We start from the raw sequence: 18,245 nt of genomic DNA, 5'->3' as shown, positions 1-18,245 counted from the left end.
GCTACATTACTCCCTGTGACTCCTCAAAGTTTATGTATTATATTTTGAAATTATTTCTGTACACACACAACGATGTACAAAATATTAAAATAATTTTTAAAATATGTATTTATTTTAAAATTTTAAAATAAGTTACATCGTTTATGTAAAAATAATAATAAATTTTCAGATTCTAAATCTAGATACATATTTTAAAACTTATTTTAAATTTTTTACATCGTTGTGTGTGTTCAGAAATAATTTCAAAATATAATACATAATTTTTGAGGGGTCACAAGAGGTAAAGTAGCTGTTAGAAACTAATATACACACTCTTACCTCTCAAACAGTTAAAGTTAACGGCATATTTGGACGGAATAGTGACTATGGGTTACAACTTGCACAAGAATGTAAAGTTCAGGGTGCATTATGTAACGTTTGATAGTTCAGGATCTTAAGTGCGTTTGGAGCAATCCTAGGGGTTACAAACTGTAATTAACTCTTTGTTTTATTAGGCTCCCAAAGTTTAGTTAAGTACACTGAACAGAATTATCAGAGTTGCATGAATGGAAAGTTTATCCCCGAGTCTCCAGCCCAGCTTGCCTGTACAGTTTGGTACAGATACAATAAATACATGGATCCTTATTTTTGACATCCACACGGCCGCACGTGCGCCCAAAGCTTGAGAGACATCCGGTTTTCTGTGGTTGATCATAAAGTATCTGTCTTCAAAGATATGTAGCCCCACTTCCCAGAGTAATTTGACATATAAAAAGATATATTTTATTATATTATTTATCAAAAAAATTCTTAAATAAAAATTTAACATCATAATTTTTCTATAGAACTAAATATTTTTATAAATAATATATGAAAGTATATTTTTTACTTCAAATTATATGAAAAACAAAATTGATACATATTAAACGAATTTTCTATAATGTTTTAGGTATCATATTTTAGGATCGTGGACAGACATCCAGCTTTTCGTTCTTGATAATAGAACACGTTAACTCGATCAATTGTCGATAATCCAGAGAACATGTTTTAACTTTATGAATAACACGTTTTTGCTTAAAAATGTTGAAAATATTAGTATATTATCACAAAACTGTACAATAATGAAAATATGAAATATTTATAAAATTATTATTCAGCAATTTTTAAAAAATATTCTCCTCACTATCCGCGCACGTAAACTCTCATCACTTGAATCACTGATATTTCATTTTCTAAAAAATGAAATTATATCAGTTCATATTTATTTTAATTTTCAGCAGTCTCATAAACATTTTTTATGAGATCTGGTAGTTCAATTATTTAGATATACGACTGTTTAGTTAAACTTAAAAAAGTGTTTCAGAAATAAATTAAAAGTGAGAAATAAATTAAAATTTATAAGTGATTAAACTGTTTAGAAAAGAAGCAGAAGTCATGAAACGATAAATAGCATTCTCAATTTTTTAAGTATTTCTAAATTTTACACAAACGAATTAAGAAAAATGAAAGTTGGTTTTTAATATAAAAAAAAAAAACGAGAAGTGCTCTCGACCAAACATGCACCTAGTTTTGTTACTATCGACCCTTCCAGCAATTTTCATATTCATGTATGTTGATTAATGTCATAATGAACATAATTTACTAAACTACACGCAGTCAAGTAATACAAATTAACGAACAATAATCACAGAGGAGCAAGAGTAGGGTTGTAAATCGATACGGACTATCCGGTGTCTCGGCTCATATCCGGCTCGAAAATATGATACATGTTTCATATCCGTTTTGAAAACGATCCAAATCTGGCGGAAAAATTAAGCCCGTATAATATATGATCCCGGATACGAGCACACATATACCCGCTCAGATTCGGTCTCATATAATTTTTCATAATATGATCCTACCCGAATAACCGAATATGATCCACGGTTCATATTCAATTCAAGCTCATATACATATTATATTTTAACACCATAATATTTGCAAGTAAATAGTCATCATTTTATAAAATTTTAATATCTTATTTAAATTTATATCTTCATAAAATATGATTTATTTAATGTGATAATGCTTATTATCTTCATATATATTTAATAAATGATATATACCAATATATAACTATAAGTTTTAATTTAAAATTAGTATTCTTTATAATATTATGTTTACGATAATTATTTGAACAACTGAAATAATAATGATATTTAGTGTAATTGGATCATATCCGGCTCATATTCGATGGATCATAAACTACCCGGTTAGAAAATAGAAAATATGATACTTGATCATATCCGGTTCAGATCCGAATCTCAAATACCCGGGATCGGTTTATATTCGAATAAAACGATCCCGGACCCAAATCTGGACAAGCTAAAAATAATATGATCCAATACTTGAGTAGAAGGGTACCCGGGATCACCCGGATATTTTACAGCCCTAAGCAAGAGCAAAGAAACACAAATAAAACAAATACTAGAATCCTTCACGACTGTACCATGAGGAAAGTGCATAAATCTAAAAGCAACCATAGAATTTAGCCACGCCAACCACATTTTTACCAGCTAATATAAATTTTATATAGCCCACAATCTTTACACATACATACACGATATTTGTCTCCCATCCAAACACGCCTTTGTTTGGTCATCCGTTTGGTGGAGGCATATTCATTTCCGTTCGTTACTAAATATTATAGCTACACACAGAAACTTTAACATATCTGTTCATTTCCCATTACTTCACCTAACAAAATTACCCAAAAAAAATAATTGTTATTTATTTTCCAAATTAGAAAATTTATTTATTCATCTCCAAGCCGACGCGACAGTGAGCGAGCGTCCCATCCACCCAAAACCAACTCCGCCAGCTTCTTCATTAACTGTGAATCCCGGATTACCACGTGTCCCCGAGTTAACCTTCACACGGAGTGAGTCAATTAGTTTTTGACTCATCTTCTTCGCCTCAAACCCAGCCATTCCCATCCGGGCCCTCCACTTGCCGAACACCTCGCATCTCTCGACCCGGTCTCTCCCCTCACACGCAACCGAGTTACACATCTTCCGACTCAGCCCTTCCTCTATCCTCATTCGATCCACATTATCCCTACTCAACGTAGCGTCGAGTGAGTCAAACAACGCGCCATAATATTTCAAAACCTCATTCACGCGCGGCAAAAACGACGCCGTGTTGCAGTTCATATCCTGCTCAACAACCGTTACCACCTTTGGTGACAACGCTTTAACACTGTGGAGCAATCCGTCTCTCAAATTATCCGTTGTCACACTCTCATCAGGGAGCTTAAACAACTTGAATGCGAGATTTACAACCAAAACGTCGTCGCTTTGGACCCCAATTGCATCAGATGTCAATTTGATCGCATTCGAACTCATGGCATTAAACGTAAAATTCACACCAGCTCTGCTCGCAACCGCATTGAGATTATCTCTAACGATCGTCAATTGCGATGACAAATCGCTATGATCAACTAACGCCGTTATCTTCAACGAGATTAATTTATTCTCGTTCTTTATTTTTGCAGCTAGCGTGTGTAGCAAGTGTACGTACTGTCGCCCCTGTCCGATATCAAAATCAACGACGTGGAGCTTAACGGCGTTAGCATCCGATCCGATTTCTTCGAGTATCGCTAGATTAGCCGCCATGAAGCCGAGTTTGAAACACGGCGACATTTCGTAAAGCATTTGAGTTGATAGCATATGGTCCTTGGAATATAAATCAGTTGGAGACTGAGTGGACTGCACGCGCGACATCAGCGCTTGAGCGAGGTAGGCAACTAGTCTCTGTTCCGAGGTCCCTTTAGTGTTGCCGAGTTTGATCAGGCGCGTGAGCGTGTCTAAAGCGACGTCGTTCTTTGCGTCCGAGATGGCTGATGCGGCTTCAATTAAGGACTGTTTGGCGCAAACAGGCGGAGATATCGAGGAAGATGAACAGGAAGAAGCTGATGATGTAGGTGAAGGCGAGATGTAAGGTTTATGACCCGACCCGATGAGATTCTGGATCGTCTCGGACCACTCGCTGTTTGATAGAATCGAAACGACGCCATTTTGATCTTCCTCGTCGGTCAACAACTCGTTCTCAAGCTCCTGTAACCGACTCATCATCTTGTTCTCCTCGGTTTTCACGACCACGTCCGAAATTATCGGAACGCCGGCAGGTCGCCGGAGTTGTTGCAAAACCGGTAATCCATATATCGAAGACGAAGAAATGGCAGAGAGTTCAGGGGAAAGAGAGTTACCGGAAAAATCAACCGGCGGCGAGAGCGTCGAAATTGGCGACGCATGCTGTTGATAATTCACTCTCTGCTTCACGTCCCGTAGATAAACTCCGAGCTGTTGCTGTTGCTGATGCTGAAATTGCTGCTGAAAATCCGCGAGAGAACGCTTCCCGATTAAATCGGAGCGCCGTTGAAGAAGAGAAGCCTGATCGGGTGTAATTCCGGCGAGATATGGCCGGTACGGACCTTGAGAGTTGTTAATATTCATAACAGACCTCCCGTTAAGCCCGCCGGAATTATAAAAATCCGGATACCTACCGGAGGACATTTTGTGTGTATCTGTATCTATAATTGTGTGAGAAAGGGAAAGAGTAATTTGAGTTGAAACAATGTAAGGCTGTGTTTGGAATGTGATTATATCAAGAGAAAGAGTTACCGGTTTCCAACTGGCACATAGCTAAACTAGCTAGTAGTTGGAGGTGTAGTTGTGGTTGCTTTTGTGCGATTGTTTTCTGAGGTTTAGGTTAGCTTTGCATGATGACTTGGCTGCTTCATCGCCGTTGGATCATATCTTTGTTTGAATTGTGTAAGAGAATCTATTTACTTAAATGTGGGTGCTCTTTTATTTAAAGATGGTGGGGTGTATGTTCTGTTGGATATTTGGATCATTACATTGTGATTTATGAGGTGTCATAATTAATTAAATTCATGGTGATTCCTTGCTTTTAAACTTTGTAAAAAAAATTCAGAAAAAAAAAACTATTTCTAGATTGAGCAGAAATGCAAATTTTTATGCAAATTAAAAATAAAAAATCAGTGATCCTGTGATCCAGAATCCCTTGTATACGGTAGATTGTAAAAGACGCGATGATAGAGACACAGCATGAGTAGTACGTGAATTACAAGAACATATGGCACATTTTTCGCACCAGCTAAATGTAGCGTATGTTTTTCAATCTGATATTTGAAATGTAATGAAGAGACACATCATAAAGTTAAATCTGCAAAAAGTTTAGAATAATAAATTGGAAATCTCGAGATACATAAGGTAAGGGGATGATAAATGAGAGGATTTGCGTTTTAGTGGCAGATTGGTTGCGTACAGAGGAAAAGACTTGTGCAACACATAAATTCCCGAAGTTGTTGGTTAGGCATTACAGTAGTAGTAATGTTTAACTGCTCATATTTTTCTAGCACTTTTCTCACTTTCCCAAAATTTATGAACCGATATTTAGTTGTCAACTTGTTATCATTTGCATGATAAAATTGAAAACCATTTCAGGTCAAGGGATCATTCGGCTAAATTTAAATAAAATATGTATAGTTTAAGATAGAAAAATAGATTATGTTATAAGTATAAAACGATTACTCATAATTTATAAGTGAGGAAAGTGTTTGAATATTTTAAAAAGTGTGGTTTTTATTAAAAAAAAAAAAGAAGCAATAAAAAGAAGAAAAGCTATCCATAATAAAAAAGAACAAGAGAAATTAACTTTTTCAAAAGGATATTTCAACTTTTATTGTATTAAAGATTAAATTTTTTGATATCTTCAATAAATTATCTAGAATTAAAATTTATTTGTTTATATTTTATTCTGCTCCAACCTCTCTCCATCAAGATTTTTGTTATAATAGTCTTTTTTAGAAGGCATTTTATAAACACTATTATTATAAAAAAAACTATTTATTGCTACTATAATATATTTTTAGAAATGAATTTTAATATTAGGATAAACTTTATAATTTTAAAATTAGGCATCTAATAAAATAAAAAGATATTTGTTCACTTAAATAAAACAAAAGTAATCGGTGTTTCAAATAAATTTAATTAAGTAAAATACATGTTTAAGAATAGCCCTGAGACCATCTCCAACAATGGAACCAGTTTTTGACCTAAATTTTGATCCAAATTTAGACCGAATCATCTTTTCATTCCAACAGTCTGGCCTAAGTTTTGGTTCAAATTCATATATCAATATTTTATTCTTCTAACTATCTTTATATTATTATTTTAATCTTTTAACAATAATATAAAATTTCATATTAATAGTAAACTTAATAAATTCATTAAATTAGAAAAAAGTACATTTAAACAAAAAGAAAATAGAAAAAAAACTTAACATTTTATTTAATAAACTAAAATAAAAATTACAAAGATTCAATACTACTTCGAATTAATATATTATTCCCACAAATGCTCAATGAATGCATCTCTATGTGCAAAGAGCTTCTTTATTTTTTATTTTTCAATATCGTCGAAGAAATTGTTGAAATCGAGCATTTTCATCGTTATCGAATGTAATCTTCATCCCGAATGTAATCTTTATCTTATATTTAATGTATTGTTAAATTCAATTATTTTAATAGTGTTTAATTTTATTATATTTCATCATTAATATATATATATAATTATTTAAGTAAAATATATTAAACATAATTTATAACTATTTAATAATTATATTAACATACAATCATTTAATTAACTAAATATACAAAAGATAAAAAGTTATTATTATATTAATAAAAAGATTTAGGCCGGTGAATAGTGCCGGTCTAAATTCACCGGTCTAAATTTGGACCAAAATTTAGACCAATGTTGGAAAGATTTAGGCCGAAATTGACTCAAATTTGGACGTTTAGACCTGTTGGATTTTCCCTAAAACGCAACTATGAAGCGTGGAAAACCCAAGCACAGTTTCAACGCCACAACTTTGTTGCGTTACAAAACTCAAAAGAATCTTAACGTAGAAAAAGAGAAGCCTGCTCCTCCTGTAGTTCCCACATGCTTTGAATCAAATCAATGGTTATGATTTAATCGCCGCAATGTGAATAACTTCGGCTAGTCAACCGAGCTATAAAACCTACGAAATTAAAGAAGAAAACTGATTTTTTGTTAGATACTGTTATGATTGATTTTCTCGAGAAAAAGATGTTACAACGAGATGCGGTAATTATTTAGACATTATTTTAAATATTAAAAAACGAGATGCGGTAATTATTTTGAATTATTTAGACGGGTAACGTGACGTCCAGGGGTTCCACTCCTGACATGCTATTTGGATAGAAAGACTAAGTTTTGAAAAGTTGATGTGCCAATTAGGTGGTGCATATTGTATGTTTTAAAAAATATAAGGAGATTTTTGATATTTTAGAACTAGCATCTAGATTTTTAAGTTATTAGTGGTTTGTATTGGAGTATATCTCAATAAATTATAACTAATTTCATATCCAAATATTTTAGGACAAATATCTGTATTCATATCCGTATTCACGTATTGTGGATTTTGATACGAATAACAATCACTTTATTTTGAATATGAATATTATGCATTTCATCTCAAATACAACTATCTCAGTAGGATATCTACAACTATCTCAGTAGGATATCGGAACTTTTTTTGACAGTTCCTGTATTACGTGCTAGAAATTAACTTCAACAAATAAGCCAGTAGGCTTATCACATACATATGCAGAGAACACAGAGGCCCAATACTACTTGCACTTAAATTGGGCCTTACCTAGTGAACAGTAGATTTATAACTTGTCAGGTTATTAGCCTTTAAAAATTAAAAATACAGATAACTCGTAAATAATTTCATAATTATTCATATTACAAAAACATTTCTACTAAACTATTTAAGTTCAACATAAAATTATTTATTCATAACGCTAACAACCCAAGAGGGTCAGGCCACGACCACAACAGATGCATGCTCCTCGTCAAAACACACACACACTACCAACCTGGGCGAAAAATACGGGGGACAAAAACACGTGTCACTTCACCGGAGAAGTGAATGGAGAGGCCGCTTCTAAACAGAGGCGCCACGGCGGAGCTCCAATATGAGCTGATAGGCGATGACGGAGATTACATTCCGGCGAGAACATTTAAGCATTGGAGATCAGTGTTCGCAATAGAATCAGAAAAGCTTTGGAGAATCGCGATACCGATAGCTATGACAACGCTCTGTCAGTTCGGCCTCAACTCGGTCACTAATATATTTGTAGGACATGTTGGAGATCTTGAGCTCTCTTCTTTTAGCATTGCTATGGGCGTCATCAACATGTTCTCATTCGGCTTTATGGTACGCCAAATTTCTATAATTATGTTAAAGTACTTTTGTTACCCTGAGAATAGTTGTTCTGCACGTTTACATGCATGTGTTCGTTATCAAAAACTATGGTTGCCAATTTGTATTGACTTGTAATTTATGGTAGTGTGAGTGACAGTGACGGAATCAGGCTCCGGACTGATCTTCGCTCCCTCCGTAGTTAGACTTCTAAAAACAGTTTACAAAATTATATAATAATTAGTGCATTTTTTTGGCTTAAGTAACACTGTGTCACTAAAGACAGGGTCATGTATCAATTGCTTGATTATAGTTTTGGTGGTATCAAAAGTACCACTCTAGTAATGGATAATGATACACCGTTATTTTTCCAATTTTGACCTGACTCTTATATAGCGGTTGTATTGATATTAAAGAGCTCTGATGTGGACTACTATCTACAAAGTGTATTAAAAAGGGTAGTTATACGTCTATGTAAGCTTCTAACGTTAAAATCAACTATTTTTTTGTCGGGCAAAGTTGGGAAAGTAACTGTGTATCATTATCCGTTATTAGAGTAGTGGTACTTTTGATACTCAAAACTATAGAATTAAGTAATTGACACATGGACCTGTCTTCGGTGACCAAAGAGATACTTGACCTATTTTTCTGTCATTGATCCTATTTGCTTGTGATTAGGAGATGTTCTTACACCACTACTTGTCTACTTGAGATGAATCAAATTAGTGATTCACATTTTCCCTTTGAGAACTTGATTTATGTTTACTCAACTATTACTCATTGTTATACAAAAACATGATCAAACAAATACTGGAACCAGCCATTTGGTTCTGGGTGCTCTTGTATTTCTCATGGACATTATAAATTTATCAATACGATTTTGCAGCTTGGTATGGGAAGTGCAACAGAGACTCTTTGTGGTCAGGCTTTTGGTGCTGGGCGAATTCACATGCTTGGTATATATATGCAGCGGTCATGGATAGTCCTAAGTACAACTTGTATCTTCATAATGCCCATATACATTTTTGCTACCCCAATCTTAAAGCTAAGCGGACAGCATGATGAAATTGCTGATCTTGCTGGAGAAGTCGCCATCCTAATCATTCCCCAATTATTTTCACTGGCTATTAATTTTCCGACCCAAAAGTTTCTCCAAGCACAAAGCAAAGTTAATGTGCTCGCTTTAATTGGTTTTGGAAATCTAATTTTTCACGGTGGACTACTCTGGCTCTTCATTTACGTTTTTAAGTGGGGTGTAACTGGTGCAGCTATAGCCTTTGATATCACAAGTTGGACAGCTGCAATAGCCCAAGTTATTTACATTATTACATGGTGCAAGGATGGCTGGACTGGATTGTCATCTGCTGCTTTTAAGGATATTTGGCCATTTGTTAGGCTCTCATTTTCCTCCGCCATCATGTTATGCTTGGAGGTGTGGTATATGATGAGTATAAATCTTCTCACCGGCAATCTTGATAATGCTGTGATTGCTGTCGGGTCACTTACTATTTGGTAATGCTAAATAACGTCTAAAGATTATTTTCTGTACTGTCTTCCGACTTCAAGTCAATTTTTGGCTATGTAGTAAACCAAGCATATATCATTAGAACTGCTTTCTCATTCATCTAACTCATGTCGTATATACACAACTTGTTAATTAACTGTCTATTTGGCTGTTAATCCAGTTCAAACATCAATGGATGGGAGGGCATGGTGTTTATCGCAATAAGTGCTGCAATAAGGTAAAACAGAGATTTTTTCACTACCAACAGCAGTATATTAAGGGCCTAAACAATTAGAGGAACAACTACCGGAGGACTTTGATATGGAAAATCTGATCTTATAATAATATTAGTGCTGGTCGTGTTGTCTATATTACAAAGCCATATAGATCAAGATAAATATAGAGAAGTGTGAATGTGTGATGACTCTAGAATTTATATGCATACACTGAAGATTCATAAATGCATTCTAAAATTTCAAAAAAATATGATCCATCAAGATTCTCATATGTAGGTACGTTCTTTTAATGGTTTGACAAAACTGGGTTCACGGATTTAGCATAATTAGGCCTGGAAATGAATGCTCTAATCTTCTTTTATATTTCTTACCTTGCGCATAGGATAGCTGTATGATATGTTATGTTGATATGATCATATGAACCAACAATGTAGTAATTATATATGTTGCCTTTAATCTCACTACATTTCATCTTATATTTAATAGTGTTCGAGTTTCCAACGAGCTTGGGTTAGGACATCCAAGAGCAACTAAATATAGTGTGTACGTCACCGTCTTTCAGTCACTTCTGATCGGTCTACTTTGCATGATGATTGTTATTATAATGAAGAACCATATAGCAAGTATATTTACGCACAGCAGGGAGATGCAAGAAGCTGTTTCAAAACTTGCACACCTTCTCGGCGTGACAATGATTCTTAACAGTGTCCAGCCAGTGATATCTGGTAAACTCTTTTCTGGGCTCTGCACTGCTAATTCTAATAGATAGCTCATCAATATCTGTAATTTTTCCCAGGTGTTGCTGTCGGAGGGGGATGGCAAGCTCTTGTCGCTTACATCAACTTGGGGTCATACTACGCTTTTGGGCTTCCCCTGGGATACCTTCTTGGTTACAAAGCTAATTTAGGGGTGCAGGTAACAAAAAGTTATTAACAGATTACAAATATAAGTGCAGAAAGGAAGGTCTGCATCTGCCTTAAAAATTCCGATCAATCTTCTGCTAGTTATTAGGCTCACTGTATGTTTTTGGCTTCTCCTGATGTTAGATATGTTTGTAATGGATCATCTAACTTAGCTACAATTGTAGGGACTATGGGGAGGTATGATAATTGGAATGATCCTGCAGACAATGCTCCTCCTCGCCGTACTCTATAAAACTAACTGGACTAAGGAGGTTAGTGTTCTGTTTCATCTCAAGCAAGCAATTGTAACTTAAGTATGACTATATATCTATCCAATTGATTAACGGGATTGCTATGGATTAAATTTCAGGTGGAGGAGACTTCCTCGCGTATGGAGCATTGGGGAGGTCAGAAGATCATGGATAAGGCATCACAGAATTATGTATAAATAGAGAGTTGAGCCACGGAGAACCTTTTTCGTTGTTATGGTGCTATGCGCCTGATTATCAAGTGATCGGCATGGCCTCATATACCACATTTCCACCTATTACCACTAGCAGTTAATACCACAGTTGTTGTCTAAGCCACTAATGCAGACACCATCCTTATTTTTCTGCCTGATGTGTGATTTGCTAGACTGCTAGGCAAAATTTGTCGACCTGTGAATTCTTATATGCCGGACGAGAACCGAAAATAGCAGCGTTATCATTGAGAATTCTTATATGCCAAGCTCTGTCTCTATGCTCTATATTTATAAATTGAGCAGAATGTTTGGCAGATTATTATCGTTAAAATTGTGAATGATAGAGTTGTTTTTAAATTTGTGAAAGATAGAGTTACCGAGTTGAAAACTAAGGTTGTGTTCACTTGGAGTGAATGGAATGGAGGGAGAATGGAATGAATTTTGTACTCTAAAATGGTGTTAATCAAAGAAAATATATATAATTTTCATTACTTCAATCATTCCAACCTTACTATTTTAACTATAACTCTAACCCACATGTTTTGGAAAGAATGCTCATTCCATTTCAACATCATGTTTCTTTACAATCTTTCTCACAAAAAAATTAACTACATCCATATTTTGTCACCATTATCTCATATTTTCTTCTTTCTCCTTAAAACTTCTATATAATTTTTCATTCCATTCTCCGCTCATTCCATTCCATAAAATGAGCACAGCCTAAGACGCATCTAAGTAGCGGATGTGGCCGTACATAAGTCGATATATTTACATTGACCATTTAATTCAAGAAAATAATTATTTGCTATCTTAATCTCCAATATCCTCTTCTTTATATAAAAAATTGTCGAATACAAAACAAACATATATCTTATATCAAACCTGATCATATTAATGGGTCAAAAACTCGGATATCTTTTAAGAACCGCATCTCTCGAAAAATAAAGAATAATATGGACCACTTGCTACATTTTCACAGGAACGATTATATCCGAATACTGCAAGTGCTGAAGTGCCAATAAATCGATGGCTATGCCGCGTGCTCCCCGCGTATAAATGTAACCAAAATCTATGACGCACTCTTCTTAACCTTGGCATGTCTAAAAATGCTTTGTATCTGGGGAAGGATTACCCTGCTGCAGAGTGCAGTGTGCAGATAAGTCCTTCCTAGATACGTTCTTTTTGAATCAACAACCATCCTGCAAATATATATACTACAACAACAATCATTTTAATTTTTTTTAACAACTCTTTAGTTGAGAAGCTAAATTTCTTATTTACGATTATTGGTTGGGGTATCCGAAAGTCTTCAGTATATCCCTAAAAACAAATCTAAGTATCTAACTGCAGAATGAGAAATCTCTACCAACTCTAAAGACTTCTCCTTCCATTTTTTTAAGGAGCACTATATTTCTGAAGTTACATACCATCTATATATCCTCCACTCTAATTAATATTATAATCAATTTATTATTATTATTATTATTATTATTATTATTATTATTATTATTATTATTATTATTATTATTATTATTATTATTATTATTATTATTATTATTATATCCAAATCATGAATTTTTCAATATCAAAGTATTTTATAAAATATTTATGAAATTTTAAATTGCGTGCCTTTGTTTCTAGTAATTATCTCAATTTTTCGTTGAAATTTTAATTTTTTGTTAAAAGTAATACTATTTTCTTGAAATTTTAAAATGAATATACGTGCAGTGGGACGTGGCACAGAGGACACGTGTCTCTGTAAAATATGATATTTTTTCATCATTCTAGATTTTACTAAATTATATTGAGTGTTTTACAAAATTTAAAATATAGTATATTTTTCAAAAATTTGCTTATATCAAACAAATCATGAATTCGCTGCTGCACCCCACCAAAATCAAATCCAGAATATCTCTGGAAATCCAAATTAATTACCGCTTGAATTTAGTGAGGCACGCTGTATGCAAGAATCTTTCTCCAAAATTTAGGTAGGGGTTATTGATTAAGATTTTAAATGATTTTTTTTATTTATGAAGATAGTTTGAAATTTATTAAAATTTTGCGTATTCATTTGAGATTTTAAATTATGTGATAAAATCTGGGGGTATTCAATCAATTTTTTAAGTTATGCTTTAAAATCTGATGATATTCAATTGATATTGTTTAAAATCTATTAAATTCATCTAATGGTATTAAAAATCCATAAGAATATCTCAAGATTTTAATGAATTTTAAACAATCTCATTGAATACAATCAGATTTTAAAATATAATTGAAAATTGAAAATTCTGACTGTATACCACCATGACATAATTTAAAATCTTAACTGAATATCTCAAGATTTTAATAAATCTTAAACAATCTCAATTGAATAAAATTTCATTAATGAAAAAAAATGTTTTAAAATCTTAATTAATGCACCCACTAATAACAAAAACTATTATTACTGAATAGGCGAGCAGAGTGTGTATAAATAGAGCTGTCTGCTCCCTCTCACTCTCAGCAATTACATTTGCAAATGGCCTCCGCTACTTACGAAGTCCAAGTCACAATTTCCTCCGCCAAAGATCTCAAAAACATCAACTGGCGTCACGGCTCTCTCAAACCCTACGCCGTCGTTTGGCTCGACCCCAGCTCCAAATGCTCCACTCTCGTCGACCCACAAGGCGACACGTGTCCCCAATGGAATCAAACCCTAGTCATTCCTTTTTATGCTCCTATCAATGACTCTGTCCTTCGTGTTGACATCGTTCACGCCGATGCAGCCGAGGATGTCAAGCCGCTCATCGGCTCGGCTAAGCTGCCGCTTTATGAAGTGGTTGATGAGTTTGGACTCGGAGCTGAGTCGACTCAGAAGAGGCTCGAGTTGAAACGTCCTTCTGGCCGGCCGCATGGAAAGCTCGAGCTCTCGGTGGTGGTACGTGAGCGTCGTAGTTTTCCGCCGCCGTATGCGGCTGCGGCTCCACCGGCTTACGGTGGTCCTTATGCCGCTGCGGCTCCACAGCAGGCTTATGGTGGACCTTACGTGGCTCCGCCACCTTATAATAACTATGGATCTTATAATGCTCAGGCTCCAAACCCGTATCCTTATTCGAGCGGGGCTCCGAGCGGATATGGGTACGGAGAATATAATAATAATAATAATAATAATGGGCAAGGGCAGAAAAGTAAAAGTGGGATGGGAATGGGGACGGGATTAGCTGTGGGCGCGGTTGCAGGGGTGTTGGGTGGACTTGCCATAGCGGAGGGTCTGGATTACGTGGAAAACGAGATAGCTGAAGATGCAGCAGATAAAGTGGAGGATGATCTGGGTTATGGTGATGATGGTGATTATTAAGAGGCGTGCTACTTGCTTCATTTCTTAATAAGATGATGAGAGGCAGTGTTGTTTACATGCTGTTTTTTTCCCGTTAATTTGAATTAATTATTGATAATCCCTGGCCTTGTGTTCTGATTTAAGCATGTATCTCTCAAAATAAAAAACATGTATTAAATACCATATACTCCCTCCGTCCCTTTGAATTATATACACTTTCTTTTTCGGGATGTCCCATTCAATTCTATACATTTCAAAACTTTCCTAAAATTGTAAACTTTTATAATATAAAAATCCCACCCGCCCACTAACTTCATCTACTTTTCCAAATCTATCACTTAAATATTAATAGATCCCACCACTTTACCTACTTTTCTTTCTCCCCACCACTTTACTTACTTTTCTTTCTCCCCACCACTTTACCTACTTTTCTTTCTCTTTCTTATTACTTTACACTACTTTATACACTTTTCTTAGACTTTACACTACTTTATACACTTTTCTTAGTCTCCGTGCCCAATACAAATGTATAGATCCCAGAGGGACGGAGGGAGTATACTTTATCGATGACATACTTTATTACATCAGTCAAGAATAAAGAAAACAAGAATACCAAAGTAACATTTTTGAAAATGAAATTTTGAATAATGATTTATAATATAATTCAGATTTCATTCAGCGAAGAATAATGATTTATTCTTGTTTTACTCGTTTTATATAACAGAAATAATTACCATGTATATTTCTTTCCCAAAAGTAAGATTATTTCAACAGGTATGCAATACTAAACACTTGTTATATACTTTATTCTAGAAACTACATGTAAATATAAATTTAATTTTTATGTTATATTTAGAAAAGTAGTACAGGAGTAGAATTGTTGCATATATATGGGATTGGGTCGAGTACTCGGCAGAAATTGGATTTGCTTGTAAGTATCAACAACTTAATTTACACTACAAGGTTAATTTGGGCTCTCCACTAGTATTAAAACAATTCTTCCAAGCTAGCTTTCTTACCATTTTAATCTTATAAGAATCCTCCGTTTCTTCAACTAGTCCTTCCCAAAGGTACTGTTCTTCTGCCACAGTAAACACAGTTGCATATATTTCCGCCACATTACGCGCATAGGCACACACTAACAAATTTCTAACCTCAATCGCAGGTTGGAAATTATCAATTACAAGGAATATGGGATTACGCTCAAGAATTAAGAAAATGATAGCATGCAATGGTATGGTAGCTCATCAATCATCATCTTTTCGTTTTTTGCATACTTGCAAAACTTTTATCAACTTCAATCAATATTCTCATTTATGCTATGACCGTTTTGATTTCTCATGTCAGGAGAAACTCAAATGGAAACTCAAGAAGATTCAGTAGAACTAGACCTCCGAGAAGAGTATGCTAATGCATTTCGGACTGAATCATACATCGACTTCTGGACATGTGTTATCTCGCTGAAAGATGGCGGAGCTTCTGCAAAATCTAAACCAATCAACTCAACCACAGCTGCTCGGCTGCCATCTTACCGCCTGTTTGCAGAACATCTCCTAAACCCCGATCAGCCCACCGTTATCCAAATCCTCAACCTGGCCCCTATTAAACCTAAAAATCATTCACTTCTGCTAGACTACTTCTTAGAAACTTCAAATGCTTCTATCTTATGTGGAATTCTGTTAAAAGACATTGGTCATGTTCGTACAAGATATAGCTCTCTGAAACTCATTCTGAAATCTCTCGAAACGCCTTCTCAGATGACTCACTTGCCTCTAATTCTGACTCAGTTAAATGACTTTTGTCAGACCTCAAATCCGTTTATTAAATCACCTTCTTCTCCTCATAACATACAAACCCTGCAAACTAGTTGCTTCAATCTGCTTAAAAGACTCGAGGTTAACAGAGACAAAACTCGATCTAAACTCCGTACACTCAGCAAAATAAAACTAGGCTCAGCTATCATTTTAATAACAATAACAGCCTCACTAACAATTATCATAGTTGCTCACGCACTAGTAGCGTTAATGGCTGCGCCAACTATTGTGTTGACCACAGCTTCAACTAAACAGCTGGCTAAATGGTCAGCTCAGGTTGATGTGGCAGCTAAAGGAACTTATATATTAAGCAGGGATCTGGACACAATAAGTCGGCTTGTGGCTCGACTGGGCGATGAGTTGGAGCATATGCGAAAGATGGTGAGGTTCTGGCTAAAGAGAGGAGAAGATCAGCTTCAAGCTAGCGGAGAGGTGGCACGCCAGCTCAAAAAGAATGACCTCAGCTTTTGCTCACAGCTTGATGAACTAGAGGAACATCTGTACCTATGTTTCATGACTGTTAATAGAGCTAGAAATCTCGTCATTAGAGAGATAAATGATCCAGATACAACCAGCTGACAATTAGTTACAACTCTTTTAGTGAAAAATCTTGGAATCATTAACAATACTGGTATTTATATATAATTATATACTATTAGTTGCAAACACAAAACTTAATGTCATATATGTTATGTTATTTATTCCATATCACTATCCTTATTTTAAAAGCACCAGAAAAATTAATCAGAGGCTAACGTTGTTGTTGTATTTGGTTGGGGTGAATGAATATGGAAGAAATGGAATGAAATTTGCACTATATTATGGGCAAATGTTTATAAATTTCATTCCTTCCTTCATTTCATTTCTTACACCCTATGCTAGAGATGACGCCCCCCAATTTGAGAAGGAATGCTCTATTTCTACCTATACTCATTTTCTTCTCAAATCTCATCATAACAATTTTGCCTCAATTTTTTTGCAAAACTTTCCTCCTAACTTTACTATTTTCATTTATTTTTAGTCATTCTGATCCATTCTCTCCAACCAAACACAACATTAGTCATTACTGAAATCCAATAATTCACATCTTCCTAAATTATATATCTAGTTCTTAGTAATCAATATCATCCCATCTCAAACTTTAAAGTTTAAACGTCTCAATGGTCTCAATTTTACTCAAACATGTAAGTCACTATTTTGATCATCTAAATGATGTTTTCTAGGACAAAAATATCATTCCGAAAAGATATGATTTATCTAAAACCGAAAAGATATGATTTATCTAAAACCGAAAAGATATGATTTATCTAAAACAAACTTATAGCAAATTGGGGATTAAATAAAATATCCGTTGACATTGAACTAAATTGCAAGACGAGATTTGAATATGATTTATGGAAGTATAATCCAGGAAACAATCTGAATAGAAAATTGAAAGATTTTTCTAAAACACCTAGAAACTAGAATTATCGAATTTCGGTAAAAAATGGATTTATTACAAATTTCAATAACAAAGATGACAGGTGGGAAGAATAAAAATCTCGAGAAAATTTGACAGTTAAAAAAAAATATTAAAAAGGGGAACACGATCATTATATGGAGTTTTAAAACGTGCTTACTTCTTCGTTTAACTACAACCCGTATTAAATGCCCATTGTCATACTACACTTGTAAGTTCTAATCGTAATCCTATCTTAGCTTCCTTTTATAATAATTATTAATATATTGAAATAATT

General features: G+C 34.5%; 4 protein-coding genes across 5 annotated transcripts; 3 read left to right on the top strand and 1 right to left on the bottom strand.

The window, feature by feature from the left end:
- Nucleotides 1–2,524: 2,524 nt before the first annotated feature.
- Nucleotides 2,525–4,733, bottom strand: LOC108215249 (scarecrow-like protein 8). Its single transcript, XM_017387661.2, has one exon. The coding sequence runs from the start codon at nucleotides 4,530–4,532 to the stop codon at nucleotides 2,778–2,780; it is 1,755 nt and encodes a 584-aa protein (XP_017243150.1). The 5' UTR covers nucleotides 4,533–4,733; the 3' UTR covers nucleotides 2,525–2,777.
- Nucleotides 4,734–7,899: 3,166 nt separating this feature from the next.
- On the top strand, nucleotides 7,900–11,713 carry LOC108213730 (protein DETOXIFICATION 35). Its single transcript, XM_017385520.2, has 7 exons — nucleotides 7,900–8,289; nucleotides 9,161–9,786; nucleotides 9,960–10,016; nucleotides 10,501–10,739; nucleotides 10,811–10,929; nucleotides 11,102–11,188; nucleotides 11,287–11,713. Exons 1-7 carry the CDS (start codon nucleotides 8,002–8,004, stop codon nucleotides 11,362–11,364), a joined length of 1,494 nt encoding a protein of 497 aa, XP_017241009.1. The 5' UTR covers nucleotides 7,900–8,001; the 3' UTR covers nucleotides 11,365–11,713.
- Nucleotides 11,714–13,868: 2,155 nt separating this feature from the next.
- On the top strand, nucleotides 13,869–14,994 carry LOC108213343 (protein SRC2). The gene has a single exon (XM_017385127.2). The coding sequence runs from the start codon at nucleotides 13,898–13,900 to the stop codon at nucleotides 14,714–14,716; it is 819 nt and encodes a 272-aa protein (XP_017240616.1). The 5' UTR covers nucleotides 13,869–13,897; the 3' UTR covers nucleotides 14,717–14,994.
- A 550-nt stretch (nucleotides 14,995–15,544) lies between these two features.
- LOC108210474 (UPF0496 protein At3g49070) lies at nucleotides 15,545–17,393 on the top strand. 2 transcript variants are annotated; one of them, XM_017381771.2, is made up of 3 exons: nucleotides 15,545–15,765; nucleotides 15,861–15,929; nucleotides 16,043–17,393. In XM_017381771.2, exons 2-3 carry the CDS (start codon nucleotides 15,887–15,889, stop codon nucleotides 17,086–17,088), a joined length of 1,089 nt encoding a protein of 362 aa, XP_017237260.1. In that variant the 5' UTR covers nucleotides 15,545–15,765; nucleotides 15,861–15,886; the 3' UTR covers nucleotides 17,089–17,393. The 2 variants fall into 2 exon arrangements, with proteins under 2 accessions (XP_017237260.1, XP_017237259.1); XM_017381770.2 differs by having other exon boundaries at nucleotides 15,546–15,929.
- Nucleotides 17,394–18,245: the final 852 nt, after the last annotated feature.

Source organism: Daucus carota, chromosome 3 (genome assembly GCF_001625215.2).
Source record: "Daucus carota subsp. sativus chromosome 3, DH1 v3.0, whole genome shotgun sequence".
NCBI lineage: Eukaryota > Viridiplantae > Streptophyta > Magnoliopsida > Apiales > Apiaceae > Daucus > Daucus carota.
The sequence above is the reverse complement of the archived record's forward strand: the minus strand, read 5'-3'. Positions and strand labels throughout refer to the sequence as shown.

What these genes read in the sequence shown, in the direction of transcription:
- LOC108213343 (XM_017385127.2), top strand. Translation starts at nt 13,898, where the DNA reads ATGGCCTCCGCTACTTACGAAGTCCAAGTCACAATTTCCTCCGCCAAA.
- LOC108213730 (XM_017385520.2), top strand. Translation starts at nt 8,002, where the DNA reads ATGGAGAGGCCGCTTCTAAACAGAGGCGCCACGGCGGAGCTCCAATAT. An exon ending in GTCGGGTCACTTACTATTTG is followed by an intron (nt 9,787 to 9,959) that starts GTAATGCTAAAT and finishes CTGTTAATCCAG; the next exon opens with TTCAAACATCAATGGATGGG. An exon ending in TGTCCAGCCAGTGATATCTG is followed by an intron (nt 10,740 to 10,810) that starts GTAAACTCTTTT and finishes AATTTTTCCCAG; the next exon opens with GTGTTGCTGTCGGAGGGGGA.
- LOC108210474 (XM_017381771.2), top strand. Translation starts at nt 15,887, where the DNA reads ATGGGATTACGCTCAAGAATTAAGAAAATGATAGCATGCAATG. An exon ending in GAAAATGATAGCATGCAATG is followed by an intron (nt 15,930 to 16,042) that starts GTATGGTAGCTC and finishes TTCTCATGTCAG; the next exon opens with GAGAAACTCAAATGGAAACT.
- LOC108215249 (XM_017387661.2), bottom strand. Translation starts at nt 4,532, where the DNA reads ATGTCCTCCGGTAGGTATCCGGATTTTTATAATTCCGGCGGGCTTAAC.